Below are 19,218 nucleotides of genomic sequence, written 5' to 3'. Positions count from 1 at the left end.
ACTAAATGGGGTTCAGTTTCAGGTTTCTTGATCATGGGAAGGTCTACGTGACACCAGGCCTACTGAATCCTGATGTTGAACACCTTTCTCTGAGGGGGGAAAAGATTTTTGCCCAGGAGTTAGCAAGATTGATTTATAGGACTTTAAACTAGGTTTTAAGAAGGAAAGGGACAAAACCAGACCCACCAGTGATAAGCTACAGGACTGCACGCCGGTATTTGAGGAACTACATGCTAGTGAGGCCCTTCTGTCTGCTCCACAAGGGGATGAGTTGAATGAAGGACATCTGAGATGTTTCTGTGCAAACACGTGCAGCGTGAGAAACTAGTATTTTAGCTCCCTGAAGTGCTTGTATACTAATGTGTGTAGTATGGGAAACAAACAGGAAGAACTGGAGATCTGTATGGAGTCACAAGGCTGTGATCTCACTGCAGTCATGGAGACATGGTGGAATAGCTCACATGACTGGAATGCTGTCATGGAAGGCTATGTGGTTTTTAGAAATGACTGGCCAGAAAGGCAAGGTGGTGGCATTGCTCTTTATATGTGAGAGAGCAACTGGAATGTGTGGAGCTCTGCCTGGGGGTGGATGTAGAGCAGGCTGAGAGCTTATGAGTAAGGACTAAAGGGCAGGCTACCGTGGCTGATACTGTTATGGGTGTTTGTCCACCTGATCAGGTAGATTAAGCCTTTTTCAGACACCTCCAAGCAGCCTCTCAGTCACAAGCCCTGGTTCTCATGGGGGACTTCAACTACCCTGATTATCTGTTGGGTAGGCCACACAGCTAGGCACAAACAGCCTAGGAGGTTTCTGGAGTGCACTGATGACAACTTTTTGACACAGGTGGTGGAGAAGGCAACAAGGAGAGGTGTGCTGCTGGACCTTGTACTGACGAATGAGAAAGGACTAGTTGGAGATGTGAGGGTCAGGGGCAGCCTTGGCTGCAGTGACCATGATATGGTGCAGTTCAGGATCTTGTAAGGAGGAAGCAGGGCAAAAAGTAGGATTAAGACCCTGGACTTCAGGGAAGCAAACTTCGGCCTCTTCAGGGATCTACTTGGAACAATCCCATGGGTTAGGGCCCTGAGATGAAGGGGGGTCCAAGACAGCTGGTCAGTATTCAAGCATCACCTCCTCCAGGCTCAAGATTAATGCGTTCCTACAAGCAAGAAGGCAAGCAAAGGAGGCAGGAGACCTGCATGGAGGAGCAGGGAGAGCCTAGCAAAGCTCAAACAGAAGAAGGAAGTTTACAGCATGTGGGAAAAGGGACATGCCACTTGGGAGTAATATAGTGACTCTATCAGAGTATGCAGGAATGTGATAAGGAAGGCCAAGGCCCAATTGGAATTAAATCTGGCAAGGAATGTCAAGGACGACAAGAAGGGCTTCTTCAAGTGCATCAGTAGAAAAAAAGAAGATGGGAAGATGTTGGCCCACTGTTGAATGGGGCAGGTGCCCAGGTGACAAAGGATACAGAGAAGGCAGAGTTGCTGAATGCCTTTTTTGCTTCAGTCTTTACTGCTAAGTTCGGCCCTCAGGAATCTCAAACCCTGGAGACAAGAGAGGAAGTCTAGAGAAAGGAGGACTTTCCCTTGGTCGAAGAGGATAAGGTCAGAGATCAATTAAGCAAACCTGACATCCACAAATCCATTGTCCCTGATGGAATGCACCCACAGCAGGTGCTGAGGGGGCTGGCTGATGTTATTGCCACTCTCTGTCATCTTTGAAAGGATGTAGAGAACGGGAGAGGTGCCTGAGGACTGGAAGAAAGCGAATGTCACACCAGTCTTCAAGAAGGGCAAGAAGGAGGACCCAGGCAACAACAGGCCAGTCAGCCTCACCTCCATCCCTGGAAAGGAGCAGCTCATCCTGGAGGTTATCTCCAAGCTTGCAGAGGACGAGAAGGTGATCATGAGTAGTCAGAATGGATTCACCAAGGGGAAGTCATGCTTAAATCCTCCTAAGTGTGGTAGATCAGAGAACTAATCTTTTTTTTTGATGTTGTTGTTATTTGCTTGTTAGTTTTTTAGCTTTATTTTATTCATTCGAATTGCAGTACTGGCACAATGGTGGTCACAGAAATGAGTCAGAGTAGATTTGGAGGCAAGTCCATCCCAGTTAGCAGAAGCTTGAGTTTACCTTAGGTTAAAGTGACAGAGGAACTCTGACTTTTGAATGAATAATTTGAAAGCTATAGATAGAAACGGTCAGAATGAAAAAGCTGCCTTTTTGTATTTATGACCCTGCATTTCCTAAAAAGCCATGTTGTCTTGAGAGCTCAGGTTTGGCCATTGGGAATGTCATTTGATGTTGGGAAACCTGAACAATTCTGAACTGGTTTCTTCTTTGCCTCGCTGCATGGAGAAAACTGTTCTCTGCTGCAAGTCTGGGTAGCGCAGAGACCCTGATCAGCTGCTGCTTCACAATTTGCATAGCTTTTCTACCTGTGCCCATTGAAAGTTGTCATTCCAATACAAATGAAACATATTTCTTCCTATTGTGAAGTGATACAGATAGAAATTACTCCACATGATGCACAGCAGTGGAAATTTGGGCTACAAAAGACAACGTGCATTCACTTACCCTCTGGTAGATTATTTGCTTTACAAGAATGCATAAGGGAATCTACTGGTACTTCTGACAGTACCAAAATGCAGTGCTTTTGGGGAGCAAAGCCATTTTATGTAGTCTGTTTACCTCATAGTCCCCCAGCATCCAAAATTGTAATGTTACGTGTGAGAGCATGCATGCCTACATCTTTCCTTTGGTATCTATTTATGAAATGGCTGTCCCATGTTTTTTCTCATTCGTTTTTTTAATCTTTTAGTACTGTATTTTTGGGCTGTTTTCAGTTCATACTGTCTGCCCCCACTGTTCCCTGAGGTAGTAAATTTTAGAATGTCATTACTCTGAAAATAAGCACCTGCTTTTATGTTTTATACTGATGTCCTACTGCTTTCGTTAAGTGTACCATGGTGTATTTATTGTGTAAACTGATGAACAGCTGTACCTGTTTTTATAATTTTTATAAAAAAATTTATAATTTTTTAAACTTTAGTTATATTTCCTCTCATATTTCTCTTTAGACTGAAGAGTTTCAGCTCTTCAGGTGGACCACTCCCTTGATCATTTTTGGTGTCCTTCTCTGTACCTTCTTTAATTCTACTATACCCTTGAATTGTGGTGACTGTAACAAAATACAGTACTCAGGACATGTTGCTGTGTCTAGTTCTCAATACCCTTCTTGATGATGCACAACTTCTGTTCAACAGTAGGAGCACAGTTCATGGTGTCTTTAAATTATATAATCAGGAATATTTTTTTTTATATTTAGGTTTTAAAAGTCTTATTTATTCTGTAAACCAAAATGCAAATACATGTATTAATATTTCAGTGCTCTGTTACTTCTAGAACTATATTCAGGAATTGTTTGGAATATCAAACATTTGGTACCAACTGAACCATTCTTTGTGGGGGATCATTTTTAAGTTTCTTGTGATTATAGATAAAATGATCAACAACTCCATATTATAAAACTCTGACTACTTAGAGAAATATGACCTTATTTGTATTTAAAGTTATTTTCTGAAATTAATTACTGTGAATCTTACATGATTTTGATTAAAAAGGAAAAAAATAAAGATCTTTTACTACTTCTGAAAATTTCTCTTCTTTTCTGTAAAAAATACGGTTTCTTCTTAGTTAGTGTTGACCGTATGAATTTTGTTTTCTGCAGGCAAGCTCAAAAGATGCCGGATATCTGTATGCAGCAATACATCACCGCCTTGTGGCATTGCGAAGCTTTGCTGAGCAAGAACCAGAAGCTAACCAAATAGACATAGAGTCAGAAATAGCTTTTCAGCCATTAAACTGTGACAGTGATGAAGATGATGAAAAAATAACTCAAGTGAGCAGCAGTGGATCTGGTAAGTAGAATTTTTCCTGGGAATGTTGTAATTCTTCATTTTTTTTATTATTTTTTTTAATTTTAAGTAATAAAATTGTACTTTTTTTTCTGAATATAGCTTTCATCAAAGTTTCCGTTATAAATACCCCTTTCCAGGTAGATGAGGGTAATTCTTTGTAGCTTATTGCTGTTACAATATTAGGTTTTGCTAGATCAAGTATAAATAGAATAAAATAATTCAGTTGGAAGGGACCTGTGGAGATCATTGAGCCCAACTGCTTGACCACTTCAGAGCTAAACAAAAGTTAAAGCATGTTATAGTGGGCGTTGTCTAAACATCACTTGAACACTGACAGGCATGGGGCATCAACCACCTCTCTAGGAAGCCCCTTCCAGTGGTTGGCCACCCTCGTGGCAAAGGAATTGTTCCTAATGTTCAGTGCGAACTTCCTCTGGTGGAGCTTTGTGCCATTCCCACACATCCTGTGATCAGTTCCCAGGGAGCAGAGACTGGCACCTCCCTCTTCACTTCCCCTGATCAGGAAGCTGTGGACAGCAATAAGGCCACCTCAGAGCCTTCTTTTCTCCAGACTGGACAACCCAAGTGTCTTTAGACTCTCCTCACAGGACATGTCTTCCAGCCCTGATACCAGCCTTGTTGTCCTCCTCTGAACACTTTCAAGTACCTTAACATCCTCTTTATATTGTGGAGCCCAGAACGGCACCTGATATTCAAGGTGAGGCCGTACCAATGCTAAGTATAGTGGGAGAATCACGTCTTTTTGCTGGCTGGCCATGCGGTGTTAAATGCACCCCAAAATGCTCTTTGCCCTCTTGGCTGCCCAGGCATGCTGCTGGCTCACGTTGAGCCTGCTGTGGAGCAGCACCCCCAGATCCCGTCCTGCTGAGCTGCTCCCCAGCCACTTGTGTCTCAGGCTGTACCTGTGTCCCATTGCTCTGTCCCAGGTGCAGAACTCAGCGTTTTCCTTTGTTGAACTTCATGCCATTAATTATCACCCAAAATCTATCTAGATCCCTCTGCAAGGCCTCTTGTCCCTCTGGGAAGTCAGCAGCACCTCCCAGTTTAGTATCACTGGCAAACTTGCTGTTGATGCATTCCACTTCTTCATCCAGATCATTGATAAAAATATGGAGCAGGACTGGCCCTAGAATTGAGCTCTGGCGAACACCACCAGTGACCATCTGCCAGTATCTACTTTGCTTTATAGCAGTGGAATACTCTTTTGATAAGAGGTTGAGAGTTAAGAAATTTTAATATTGTCAAGCTTTATCTAAAGGCTTTTTCAGTACATTTCAGTGTAAATGACTAGAGATTCTGAGGAACTTATTAATTGCTTCTAACAACTTCTTGTCTGTGAAACTTGTGCGTCAAGATTTACATACCAGTTTTGGCAGCTTTTTTCAACATAAGAAGAATGTAGGCTTTTCAAAGTGAAGAGTGCAGTTAAAACAGGACATAAGCCCACTGCAAGGCTGGGGTTGCATTTGCAGAAAGCAAGGCAGAAACAGCTCTCAGACTTAAAAGTTCTTCTATCTGAGCAGAACACAAAACAAATTTCTGTGGCAAATTCACTCACTTGTGCCAAACTGCTATTGATGCACAAGCTACCAATTGTGTTGTTTTCTCATAGGACTACAGCAGGCATATTTGAGTTGTTGCTCATATCATTAGTTTTCCTCTTTAACTAAGTAACATACTGTCCTTATATTATAAACTACTCCGTTTAAAACTATTCAACAAAAATCAAATCATGCACAAGTAACAGCTATGAGTGACCATTTGCTTAAGGAAACAAATAAGCCTTTTTTCCCTTTTGGCAAATGCAGTTTACAGTGCTTGTTCCCATGGTCAATTGTTATTTAACTACATTTCAGCAGTATTCAGTGATCTAAACAAAGCATGATTCTCTTACACAACACTTTCTCACAAATACCTTCATTCTTTTTAGGAAATGTAAAATTGTTGGCTTTGAGAACTCCCTGGATTGCTCCCAGATAATCAAACATTCCCTCAGTTATTCCTAAATAGTCTCTATTGACTTTACAAAGAGTCTGGTAACTTGAAAACTCTGGATGGAACTTAATTCCTTTCCAGAATTACTCTGATAAGAACTCTTTGTTCTTTTAGGGAAAAAAAAAAAAAGAGGTGAAAGGGAATATCAAAGCAGTTTAGGAGCACAGATTTACAAGTTAAATATTTATTTTGACTTGCAGAGACTTTTGATACAAATATTCAGATGGCAGCCAGCAAACAGATTCTGAGATATGAGTGTCAGGTGCTCATGAGTGTCAAACCCTTTAGTTTAAGCTTTTATCTTTGATGTATGTCCAAACAATTACTCACAGCAGTTCTAACAATCAATTTCAAGTACCTTCTGCATGACTTCTGTCATTCTCTTCTCCTTATCTCTTCTATTATTTTCAGAGCCATGAGGTTTTAATTTTGCATAAATTTCAGTTACTGGTCACACTTTACATGCAGACATTCAGATCTTACACACACCTGTCCCTGGAACTCCCATATCCAAAAGAGGAAAAAAATACACATCATGGCTTTTTGAGCAGGGCATGGTCAGTTTTAAATACCAGCATAGAAACATGAATTTGGATGCAACAGATCAGATCCTGCGTATTTAATAACATTTGATTATGATCCTGCATGCTTTCATTTTCATTGTAGTATATGCATGCAAATGTCTCCTTATTTTCATTTTCAGAGATTGCCTCTCCTTTAGACTGCTATAAAGGTTAAGAAACATAAATTCTCAATGACTGTTTCATTAGAAGAAATAAGGGTAGAAAGTACACCTGGACTTCATTTCATTGTATTCTACCTGTTTTGTCTGAGGAAGTAACAACGGTTCTCCCTTTTCCTTAACATAAGCAATTTCCTTCTTGTTAAATGGAAGTAGTTTCCCAGATTATGCCATATGTTTCTTGACACTATGGAAGACATGAAAAAATAGATCAAAACTATCTTTAGTGAAAAAGACTGAAGAAAAAACAGGCATGGTATATGTAAGTTAATCACTTGTGAACATGAAAATGGTTCTATATGTATTTTTTTACATATGGAATTCTTCACTATACTATTCACAGGACATTAATGCTGTACAAGGACACTGTATTGTAGGAAAAGTATTTCTACCATTTTACAGATTCACTATTGACATCTATTCCAATATATTCAAAATTCTTAATTGAATTGCCTTACTTTCAAGTAGGGATATTGTTCTCATAAGCTCCATAAATAATAAGTTTATTTACCTAGTATTTTTATCAGCTTGTATTTCACTAGTCACAGCTTGGATACTTTCACCAGCAAATTGCTTTTTAAATCTAAAAGGAGAGAAACAGAAAATTCATATATCTTTAAATGGATTTTTAGAGTGGTTGGGATCAATCACTCTCTGGGAAGTATTTATCTTTTCACACTAACTACAAAATGAGTTGAGGAGATGAATTTAGACTAGACAGCAAATTTCTAGGCTGACCAAAGTCAAGCAAATCTCTTTTTCCATTTCTTTCACTGCAAATTTATTTCTCCACTAAATATTGTCACTATATTTGCATCAAGCTATCTTTGTAATAACTAGCTGAAGAAAGCTCAGCAGAATTCTTCATTATACGTATGAAAAAAAAAAAGAAATCTCAAAATCTCACCAAATAATTTAACAGATAAAATGATGCAAAATACTGGTATGAGAAGGCATGAATAATTGGAACTAGAGTACTCTGTTATGAGGGAAATGCTATTGCATGATTGCATGACTATCCTTTTTTTTTTTTTTTTTTTTTTTTTTTCTTCTCCTGGGATTTGCAACTTTACATTATTTGCTGTTTGGAGAATCCTCAGCAAATAGAATGGGGAATGCCACTTAACCATGCATACAAAATAGCCTAGTGAGGCTATTCAAGGAGAACGGTCTCCTTGTAGGCAACAACATGAGCCCTGTGGATATGGAGGACCTAGCACCCAGTAGCTGTTCTGCAATGAGTGAGTGAATGTGCAGACTGTTGCCAATTCCTCCTCTGTCTTCGCTAATAGATCTCAAACACCTGTTTGGGATTTTTCTGTGTGTTGGCAGACCTGTGTCAGGTATCTGTGCAGATACAGTCTTATGACAGCTGTTTTCTAAGCCCATTGACTACAGGCTGTTACAGTTTCAGCACGTGGGAATACTGAGTCACTCTGCTGATATGCATAAATGCCCCACATAGTTACTGGATAGATGATTCTCTAACTTAGGCACCATATCTTTTGCAGGGTGCCTACCTCTTTCCACTGGGCACTAACAAGGTACCAATGTCAGGCTCACCAAGTCAGCCAGCCAGCACATGCATCTGTTATTTAGAACCACAACTTCTCAGCCTGCCATTGGTAGCAGGTGATCTGAAGTCATTACTTAGACCCCATAGTCACTAAAATGTTTTTGAAAATATTACTTCTTGCTTCTGATACTTCTAAGAGTTTTTTCTGTGTTTTCTTCATCGCTGTCAAGGAGATTCCATCCTTGCTCCAGAAAGATGCACTTTGGTTACATTTATAAACAGGTGCTGATTCCATCATGGTCATCAGAAACAGGGGAAGGCCCTTTAAGTGTTGTAACTGTATTAGGATTTAGAAAGAACTGTTATTCTTTGGGAGGTGTAATGAGTTTCTTTCACAGAAGTGTACAAAATGTCAGTAGTAGTAGTACAACGTGGGGCTATACATGGGATAGCACTTCTATCCTCTTCTCTTTTATCATGTTGCAGGAATTAATTTATGAGGATTTGCATCCCTGAGGGAAAACAGAGAGGCTGGAAAAGCGTATGTGAGGGATAAGGATGAGAGTTATCACTAGGCACAGAAATGCTCTGTGAGTTGGGTCTTACACTGTACCTTAACCATTAACTCACTTAAAATTTCTCCTAAGTTCATTCTGATTGTGGGATCCTCTCTCTTTATTGAGTTGTCTTCTCTTTCCTGGCATAGAATTTTCTTTTAGAGTTTCTTAGATGGAATTCAAAGATGCTGGTGTCTACAACTAGGTAGGTCCCAAGAAGTCTACCTGTACATAGCCTTGGGAGAAAGCCAAAGTGTGTGGAGACATAGTGTGTCTTGTGTGGATCCAGCAAGAATTGTATGGATTTTGAAGACTAGTGGTGTTGAGCGCAGAACAGTATCATGTCACAGAAGTGCAACCTTTGTTTTATTATATAGAAGTTTTCTAGTCTACTATACACATACCTCTTATATCAGCCTCACTATGACTCTGGCATCTCCTGGTGTTTATAAAGATTAAAACTGTTAACAGAGCTTTTTTATTAAAAACAACAACAACAACAAAAATTAAAATACTTTCTAAAGAAGCTACTGTTCAGCACCATCATAGGAACTCCTGAAAAACCTACCTCCATTTGATATTTTTTGTCAATTTGAATTCTTACCTTGTGCTAAAGTTAAGATTCCAAATCATTAATCTAACACACACACACACACAATAGATAGTGATTAAAAAAAGCAGAGGAGAAGTTAATTCTTAACTTATTTTTTGGAGTTCAAGTTTCTTTATTCTTTGAAGTGGATATCAGTAACACCTAAAAAATAGTGGAAGAGGCAACTCTCTGATTGACTTTAAATGATGACATATCAGGAAAAGGGAAGAAGAAATCAAATGTAATGTTTCTGACAAATGGAAGGCCTTTCAGATCACCTCTAAGAAGTTTAAAACTTTTAGTAATTGTTTAGAGGTGGCCAGATGAAAGCAATTTGTAAACATAGTAAGATAGTTGTATGCATCTGACATCAGCTATGAAGACTTTTTGCAGATTAGTGATAGTCCCCACAGATAGGTGGATAATGTAAATTACCCACCACAGACACCCTTGGGTACTTTATCATGACCAGTGAGTTACTTGAAGATATGCCAGAGTTTTCAGTTTACTGAGCACCTATTACAAAGTGTTAAAAACATCAAATTACTTAAGACAGTATTCCCCTTACAGGGCAAGTTGTTTTGCATCCCAGATTCACTGTCCTATCAAAACACCTGAATCTTTAGTGCTCATGTGCTCATCTTTATTGGCATGGGGAGTCACAGGATTCATTCACTATTCACATGCTCAAATATTTGTGAATAATACTGTGTTATCTTGTTAGATATTTACCTAAACCAGGAACTGATTGTATCCAAACTTTAACCTACTGCTTTGGTATTATGAAACACCAGTTTGTTTCAAAATGCGAATACACTCAAATAAGCAAGGTTATTAAAAATTCTATTTCAGATCACTCTAGATGGAACCGCAGGCAGCCCGTAGTCTGCTCATGACATCTACCACACAGCAACAACAGCACCACTGGGAACTGATCTTCCCTAAATGCCTAAGATGTCTCATCAGAATGCGGAGGAATGAAATCAGATGAATTTTGCTTTGTAATTTTTAAGCACAGTTTAATTTTAGAGACAGCTTAAGTTCAATAAATTGGGAAAGAACTTGAGAGGCACTTTTGAGGATTCCAGTCAGCCTGCTTTGCACTGAGATAAGAATGACATGATGGCATCCAGTATTCAAGAATTGTTAAAAAGGCTTCAGATTTTATAATTAAATATACTTAGATTCATTATTAAAATAAGGAATTTTATAGGGAATCAATTTTTATTCATCATATTGATGGATAAAAACATATAACCATTAAATAATAAAATACCTGAAAGATTTTTTTTTGTCTTTTATTTAAAAGATACATTTTGAAGACTTTAAATTGGACATCACTGAAAACATTTATTTAAAATTATCTGGTAATATTCAGCATCTCGTTTGTAATTACATTCAAGCAGAATTATGACTGGCAGTTCAGCATGACAAAGGCCAATAGAAATCAAAATTCATAACTAAGCAAGTGTTTTTTTTTGTTTGTTTGTTTTAAATATGTGGAGTTGTAGACTGGTTATAGAATTTTGCTAAAGGACAAAGAACCAATATCTGCTTTTACACCCAAGAGCACCAGGAGGACTGAACACGAAGAACAGTAAACACAAGTTCCCGGGGGCATGTGAGCTTTAAATCTATAAGTGTATCTGTTTGCACTTACGAACACCTTTTTGCTTGCTCAGAACAAGCACTGTTAACAGTCCATTTGATATACACAAATAAATGCCTGGACAGTATAACTAGAGATCTGCATAAAATCTTTTATATGCATATCTAAGATTATTTATGCTTTATTATTAGCTGCAGATATCCCTAAACAGCATCTTGTACTGAGATGAATATTTTACACAGTCAAATTATGTGCAATAATCCAAACAGTGCCAAAGACCCAATCACTCTGTAAAAGTGATTCCACAAACTGCTGCTCACTACCCAATCAGTCTCAAGAAGAATTAGAAAAATCAATTCTCTGTAAAGCCACCTGTGAATTAAGACTTTCCAGATCCTTTGTAAGCCTATGACAGTGCAGGCACCATTTAACGCCATGTGCTTTCTATTCTTTCTGTCAACAGATAAAGAAGGTGTCTGTAATAATTCTGCTGCAACGCTGCCTTGTATCTTGTTGGTTAACTAATATTATTTCCTGGTCATTCTTAGAGCTTAAAAAAAAAGTTCTGAAATATCTGAAGTCCTTTTAATTAAGAAAGCTGTAATGATTTCTCAGCCTTAAAAGCTGCATCATACCTGAAGACTCAAGTTTTAATTTAGTCTTGCAATCCGAACATACAAGTATGAAGTTGGAAGAATTCCAGCTTCCTGAATTCTCATTGCCATGTCAAGATCAGCTTCTAGATGAAGCTGAACTAGCATCTGGATTACGCTGAATCTTAAATAGCTGGCCAAAATTAGCACTTGTCTGACATCTGGATGACAGAAAGCTTGAGTGGGACTGGACTTTTGCCTTCAGAAAAAGGAAAGCCCTTCACTACAGAACATTTGTCTCAAATAGTGAAGCACTGGAACTCTTCAACTCTTCAGTTTGCTGATAACAAAAATGTTTTTTCCATGACTAGCTGTACAGTGTGTCCCTTTCTATCAGACTCACTGCTGACCATAACAATATTTCCATCACTGACCTTCATATTTCATTGCTGCAACTCATTCGCAGGAGCTAAGCTCCATGTTATAAAAACCAGCAGTTGTTAAAAACAGCAGTTCCATGTATTTAGCAACAGGTCACGGTGAGAACTTTGTCCTGGAGTTCAGCTGGTTGTGCACTGAAAGTAGCGATTGATTTCAAAATCTGCCTGGGTAATCAAAGTGTTCCATGAAATCAAGTGTAGGCACCAGAGCGCCATGATATCCCACAACATCTAAATTCTACTACTGCTATAAAATTATTGGGAAATAAGGAGCGTTCCAGAGTAGGTGCAACAGAATTTTGCAGACAAAGGATTTTAAAACTTTGTAAGTTGCTCTCACAGTGTAAGGAACAAAGCTTACAATCAGCCACAAATAAACTCTCTTCTCAGCTGCCTTTTCTCAAGATCTTATTATACATACACAAGAATGCACACACACACACGATCACACACACACACATTTAAAAATGAAGCTATATCTCCTACAAGCTGAGGAGAAAAAGAGATATTTAAATATTGTGAGGAGTTTGGATACTGTGGTAATAGAAGACGAATATATGTGCAGACATATTTATGGTATGAATTTTTACTCTTTATATCCTAATCCATTATTTATTCTGTTTTGTCTCATTGCACTAAGTTCCATTGTTTCCCAAGACTGAAGGTATGCTAATATGTAATATATAATCTTGGTTTTGGAAATGTAAAGTATGCCACTTTTTGACTGCTGGAGCAACAATTTCTATGCCTAAATAATAAACAATTTTCTTACAGCTTTATCTTCCATGTAACGAGGTGTCTTATTGTGTGTCCAAATCAGAGCTTCCTACAGACTGTTCTTACTCACTATTTCTAGCCTGTTTTCCTAAGGAAAGATTTAAACAACTGTATGCCCTACCCATCTGGCTCTCAGACCTACTTTGAGCCCAGCTGAGTTTTGGAAAAAGTTGCCAGGAGGTACAAAGCTCCAAAACAATTTAAGTTCTTCATGAAAATTGGCAGTTTTGGGGTGACGCAACTCAAATAGCGGTATCCTTTCAGGAAACAGTCTCAGGGTAAGCTTGGTTTTATTTTCTGTGAAGCTTGTGGGGCTGAGCATGGCATTCCTGATTCTGAACAGGGAGGAATGATAGAGGAAAACCATGGAGGGGTGGCTACCTGGGGTTACTGTGGTCTGAAGAGTAGAACAGAGACATTTAATAGGGACCAAATCCATATGAAACTAGACATCACTAATTTTGCTGTTCATGGAGCAACTTGTTGCATGCTTTTCCAGATGAATGTTTTTATTTAATTATTTATTTACTGAACATAACTTCTTCATACAAAATTTCTAACAAATCCCAGTGATTAATTAGTATATAGAGAGGATGCAGAGCTGGAAATTCTTAGGTGTTAGTGCAGGAATAATAAGCAAAAAGAGGGAAAACTAGCAATTCCAAATAAAAGGATATACACGTATATGCAGATATCTGACATTTAGATGATGACTTTCTGGCAAAATGTACTTGGACAGGATGGCCTAAATGACTTATTCCATACTCTTCACATAAAGAAAAAAAAAAGAAAAAAGAAAATGTCTTATCAAAAATCTTTGTATCTCTTCCTTTGTCTCTCTCTCTTTTTTTTTTTTTTACATCATTTGGTAAACTGTATGAAGTGAAGAGTTTAGCAGCACATTTGCTACTGCTTTCAGTGCTGCTGACAGTCTGTACAACAGAGACGGAGGGAAAGAGCATCCTCTTTTCTCTACATGGTTTTAGAGGACCTAGCACTGGAGCATGCTGGCAGGAAAAATAGGGAAAATACACATTCTCTGTTCTACAGCAGCTGTCTATCTAAAAAGTGGAGTTCAGATTGCAGTGTAATTTTTCGCAATTCAGTCTTATAAAACAATGTGTCTGCAAGTCCAAGCATATTCACATTGCTTCTGAAATGTTGAAATCAATTGTTAGCCCACTTCAAGGATGATGTAGATGGCCTTGCACAAAGGCTGAGAAGAAAAGCAGAAATGTAAATTTCTCTTAAGACATTCTGATGAAAGTGTGGACAATAAAGCTTGCTCTTTCATGTTGTTTTTGTGTAAAGATTTTTAATAATTTGCATTATTACATAATAATAACTGCATTTATTTTTCTTGTTCTGAAGCATCCTTTAGTTTGGAATTTATGAAGCAAATTATATAGTTGAGCTATGCAATCACTGATGCAGATACAAACATTGCAAATAAATTCTAGCACACATGGATGAAATCTGGGATGAGAAATTCAATAACTACTAATGAATTCATCTACCTGCCTTGTAAGATTCTGATGGGCTGAACGAGTGACACGTTCTCTGAGCATTAGTCTGGACTTTTCCTCTGAATAGTCAGAATTAACAGCTGTGGTCAGCTGAGTTCACAGTCTGAGGACTCCGTTTTGTAAAATATTACCTTGATGGTCTGTTTACCTCCTCCTCCGCAAGTGCAACTAAACACTGATAGCATTATCATTTTCAGATATCAGTGGTAGTTACCGGCATATGAAGAAAGTCGTATTAGTTAACTATATAACTAGTTATTAATTAAGTAATCACAAGAAGCCATTCCCCAGATTTAATAAGGAGTAGAAATGAAGAAGTTATGGCCCTAGACCATAATTTCAGTAGAACTAGTAGTAAATTATTTTGGATGAAAAATGGCTACATTTGGACAACCATATAAAACTGCTGGCACAGTCATGCACTGCCAGTTTTCCAGCTAGTGTAATGACAGGAATAAATCAGTTGTGACTTAGAAATTATTCCAGGTATATTGTTTTGTCACACAGAATGAATACTTTTACGTTTCTTACATACCATTTTGTTTTGTTTTGTTTTTTTGAAGTCCAGCCTGGTCTTCTACGGATTTTTGTCATGAAATTGACCTGTACTATAACTCCTGGATGTCTAAAATTAATGTTATTTTGAAGCATTTTCATTGCTGCAGGCAGTACTGAGGTGTCCTTTATCACATGGGATATATAACTTTGGTTGTGGTCAGCCACAAGATAGAAAATTTTTACAGTGCAAATTCATCCCTGCTGCATAGTCATTTCTTATAAGAATACCATGCTTAAATGCCCATGCTTGTTGATTTAATTTTGCATGAGCCTATCTGTCTTTTAATGCACCGGATGTATTGCTCGGAAGCCATTGAAGATGGGACATACTTCATCTCATAAGTGACAAACGTGAATATAATTCAAAACGATTAATGTGTCATTTTACAGATTCTTGCATCTTATTCTGATGTATCCAAGTGTATGTTTCATGAAAAACTGTAGTGAGGGTGAGGTTAAGCAGTGTCTTATTGAATGTTTTGGAAGTAGGCCCATCTATAAAGTAAGATGCAAATTGTAACATTATACAAATTCTATTTTATGCGTTATGGAAAGTTTAAACCTTTTTCCAAATGTAGAAGGGGGTGTCGTAAGATCTCTGTACCTCTCAGATAGTTTGTCTGAGACTCCCTTTTGGCAGTCATCTTCTTGGATGAATCACTTTATACTCTGTCCTTCAGCTCTGCTTCCAGAAAATTAGGATATCTTACGGCATGTTGAATTTACACTTTAAAATACATATTTTAAGATTGTATGCCTATAATGCTTGCTGTGGGCATTAATTCAAAAGATCCTATCATGGTCTTTACTCTGAGGCATGTGTGTCTTCAGGGTAAAATGCTGCTCCCTATCTAAGCTTGACAAAGCGGTTGAAGCTGATTTGTGAACAGTGATCAAAACAGTTCAATATAAATAGGTAATGCATGAAGTGCAGATCCCTAGAGCAGTCCGATTGTCACGTCGTAAGCTATAAAGTAGATATGATGCAGAACAGAGCCATAGATTTGCAAAACCTCTTATTTCCATTTGTTCTCCAGATATCATATTATCTACTGCTTCGTACACTCTAGAAGTTAATGGTTATACAGAATGAGGTATTTTCTGGTCAGCAAGGGAATTAGTTATGGTTAATTACCCTCTGGTAATCTGGTTTGTAGTAGCACCCTTCAAGGCTAAGCTAATCAGTAGATAGAAAATCCTACTACCTGTCATCAGTAAAGACTGGATGGAGCTCGTGTATTGTTATTATACAACAGCAGGGAATGGCAGAATGCCTTTAGCTAGTAGGATTTCCGAGGACTCTCCTGCTTAACAGTCCCATGGAAAAAAAAAACCCTGCACTTACAGGTAAAAAGCTGCAGCTTCAGCCTGCCTGCACGGAGAGAGACGTGACTTCCCCTCGGGGAAAACCAGGCACAAGATGAGTAATTAAAGAAACGTGCGTGAATGCAGCCTTCAGTGTAGATGTGCTACGTGCGAAAGAGAATACCGAGTAAGGCAGTTTTTTGAAATGGTAAAAAAAAAAAAAAAAAAAAAAAAGAAAAAAAAAATAAGCGATGTTTCCAAGTAGCTCACTTACAGTAATAGAAAGTAGCCCAGGATCGATTATTTTCCCTCCTTTTTGTTTTGTTTCCTGCATTTGCCAAAGGTAAACTTTGTTTACGTTAGTTCACGAGGCAGTGCTCCCCACGGGTCTTTCCCCAGCCCTGCTGCTTTCCGCCAACCCTGCCATAAACCCATGAAAGACCGGAATAACCACGACCAGAAGCCGGACTTTTCCCACTATCAGAGCCCCCTCGGGCTCGGCGCTTCCCCCTTCCCACACACGGAACCCTCCCCAGCCCTCCTCCTCCTCACAGAGGCCGGTTTAACCGCCAGCCACACCCGCCCCGCCTCGGGCTTCCCAGAGCCGGGCTACCCCCCAGCTCCTATCTCCACGAGCTAAATCAGAGGGCACCGCCGCCTTTATTTCTTTACGAGCAACCAGCACAGAAAAGTGGGGGTACAGGGGACACCCCTCAGCGCCACGGGGCTGAGGGGACAGAGACGGGGACAGGGACGGGGACTGGGACGGGGACAGGGACGGGGACTGGGACGGGGACTGGGACGGGGACTGGGACGGGGACCCCGCCCCCAACGGCCGCCCGCGCTCCCCTCGCGCCCCGCCCCTCCCGGCGGGCAGGCGAGGCGCGCATGCCCTGGCTGTGGGCGGCGGCGGCGCATGCGCCTGGGCCCAGCCGCCCCGCCCCCGCGGGGGCCGCCGCAGAGCCGTGGCGCGAGCCGGCGGCGGGCAGCGCTGCCCTGAGGGGAGCCGGGCGGGGGGCGGCGGCGGCGGCGGCGGCGATGTCCGCCTGGCGGGGCTCCCGCTGCGGCTCCCTCTGCCTCGGCGGCCGGGCGGCCGCTCGCCGCTCCGCGCTGCTCCGGCAGCGAGCAGGGACCGGGACTGGCACCGGGACCGGCACCGGGACGGGGCCGTGCTCCGGTAACGGCGGCGGTGTCCGGGCTGGGGCTGGCGGGTTCCGCCCGTCGCGGGTGGCGGTGGTGGCCAAGACGACGCGGTACGAGTTCGAGCAGCAGCGGTACCGCTACGCAGGGCTCTCCGAGGACGACCTCCGGCAGCTGGTGAGGCGGGGGGGGGGGGTGTGGTGTGTGTGTGTGTGTGAGCCGTTAGCCGTTAGCCTGGGTCCGTTGCAGCCCACGGGGGGTTGAAATCTGCAAACGGGGTTTAATTTTCGGTAGGAGGGACGGGCGGCATGGTTTGCCTTGCTCTGTGAAGATCGAGGGTTAAGGAGTGCGTACCTAAAGCAAGAGGACTCTTTCCGTTTTCTGTTTCTCCCTGTGCACTTCAGGTGGCCGTCCATCTGCTGTGGAATCCCTAACGCTTGACGTGCTCCATAAAGCTCTCTTAAGTAGTCAAACTGGACACGTTACCACATTTGACATGGAAACGTACCAGCCTGTGTTCTTACTGTCACCGCATGTAGGTGAAGCGTCCCCGTACCTGCCTTCGTGCTGTAGAAAAGCAGTGCCTCATCCATGAGGCTGCTCTTCCGCGTTTCAGCATCTCTTGAGAAGGCATTTCTTGCAGTGAAGCATGTAGGGAGTCAGCTTGGTCCCTCATTGCACACTGAAACCCAAAAAGAATAAAATCTGCTTGTTCTTCACCCTACCCTAACTGCTTGTGAACAGGCAAGGCTGGAGCAGTGAATCAGTTAGTGAGCAATGTTGTTAGTAAGCGCTGAATGTCCTGGAAGGTGCTCTTGCCTGAATATATATATATATAATAATATATAACTGCAGCCAGCTGCAGCTCTCTTCTCCCAGAAACAACGTGTTCTGCTGGGTGGGTGACCTGTAGCAGCTGAAGATGCATTAAAAACAAAAAAAGTAGCCCTGAATGCACGCTGCCTGATTGCAGTGGTTGTGGAGGCATCTTAGAGTGCATCCTTTTGGGGATAATTGCAGGTGTAAGAATTCTCCATGTGGGGGGTGTTCTTTTTCTAGAAATGGTGCCTTTTTAAAAATCTAGCTTCCCCCTCAGTACTTCCACATGAGTAATTGCAGCAGTAAAACTGAGTGTCTTCAGGTAGCCAAAGTCTAACTTGCTTAAGTATGTGTTTACCAGTATTGATTTAGGTTCTTTGAGGCGGGGTGGTGGAATACAAAGATTTGTGCAAGAACACTGAAGATTTTTCCAGAATTATATCTTTGAAATATGACAAGAAATACTGGAGTGAAGACAGCAATGAGAATTGCCCTTGCTCATGTTCTTTAGCTGGCCGGTATTTAGAGTCTGCTGTGACTTGGGTCTCAGATTTTTTCCCTTGGTCTCTGAGCTAACAGCAGTCTCAGCAAACACATTAGGTGAAAACTCAGAAGGTTCTTACTCTGTCTCAGGTGGACAGCAATCTCTGCAAAGTGTACTTCCTTATCTGTGCCACATTTGTTAAGGGCAGCCTTGGAACGTGATGTTTTTTGTTTCCTGAGGTTAGTTGCACTCTGTTCCCTTTGTCCTTGCTTCTCTGCTGAAGACTGCAGAAGCTGCTTCCAAGGCTGCTGGTGTCCCTGAAGCTGAGGCCAGTGAGCACAGAAGTGCAGGGTGTCCCTGCTGTCGCCACCCAGGGTGACTCTCAGTTTAACCGAAGGCCACAAAGCAGACGTGAATCTGGCATGGGAGGTTAGTCACGTAGAAAGGTGAGACAGGAAACAAGGTGGGAATCGAGGGTCACATGGAAGGCTGTGGATGATGAGGTGGTGGCAAAGAGTGGAAGTGAAAGTATACAGGAGAAATGGGGCTCACCTGGTGGTGTAAGCTGCTAGCAACCCAGGAGGGGTGGTGGTGAAGACTGTGTTATTTTTGCAGGG

At 40.9% G+C, this 19,218-nt stretch overlaps 2 protein-coding genes across 4 annotated transcripts in view; both read left to right on the top strand.

The window, feature by feature from the left end:
- The window catches only part of RANBP3L (RAN binding protein 3 like), a 41,550-nt gene extending 28,779 nt beyond the window's left edge, over positions 1 to 12,771 (top strand). For both annotated transcript variants that reach the window (XM_084504091.1, XM_084504092.1), the window contains exons 14-15: positions 3,738 to 3,927; positions 10,203 to 12,771. In XM_084504091.1, coding sequence (XP_084360217.1) covers positions 3,738 to 3,927; positions 10,203 to 10,246 — 234 coding nt within the window. In that variant the 3' untranslated portion in view covers positions 10,247 to 12,771. The remainder of the gene's footprint in view (positions 1 to 3,737; positions 3,928 to 10,202) is intronic.
- Positions 12,772 to 17,081: 4,310 nt separating this feature from the next.
- NADK2 (NAD kinase 2, mitochondrial) overlaps positions 17,082 to 19,218 on the top strand; it is a 31,551-nt gene continuing 29,414 nt past the window's right edge. For both annotated transcript variants that reach the window (XM_084503779.1, XM_084503778.1), the window contains exon 1: positions 17,082 to 17,475. In XM_084503779.1, the coding sequence (XP_084359905.1) occupies positions 17,197 to 17,475 (279 nt within the window). In that variant the 5' untranslated portion in view covers positions 17,082 to 17,196. The remainder of the gene's footprint in view (positions 17,476 to 19,218) is intronic.

The sequence above is a fragment of the Aythya ferina genome, assembly GCF_964211825.1.
Source record: "Aythya ferina genome assembly, chromosome: Z".
Classification (NCBI taxonomy): Eukaryota; Metazoa; Chordata; class Aves; order Anseriformes; family Anatidae; genus Aythya; species Aythya ferina.
The sequence above is the reverse complement of the archived record's forward strand: the minus strand, read 5'-3'. Positions and strand labels throughout refer to the sequence as shown.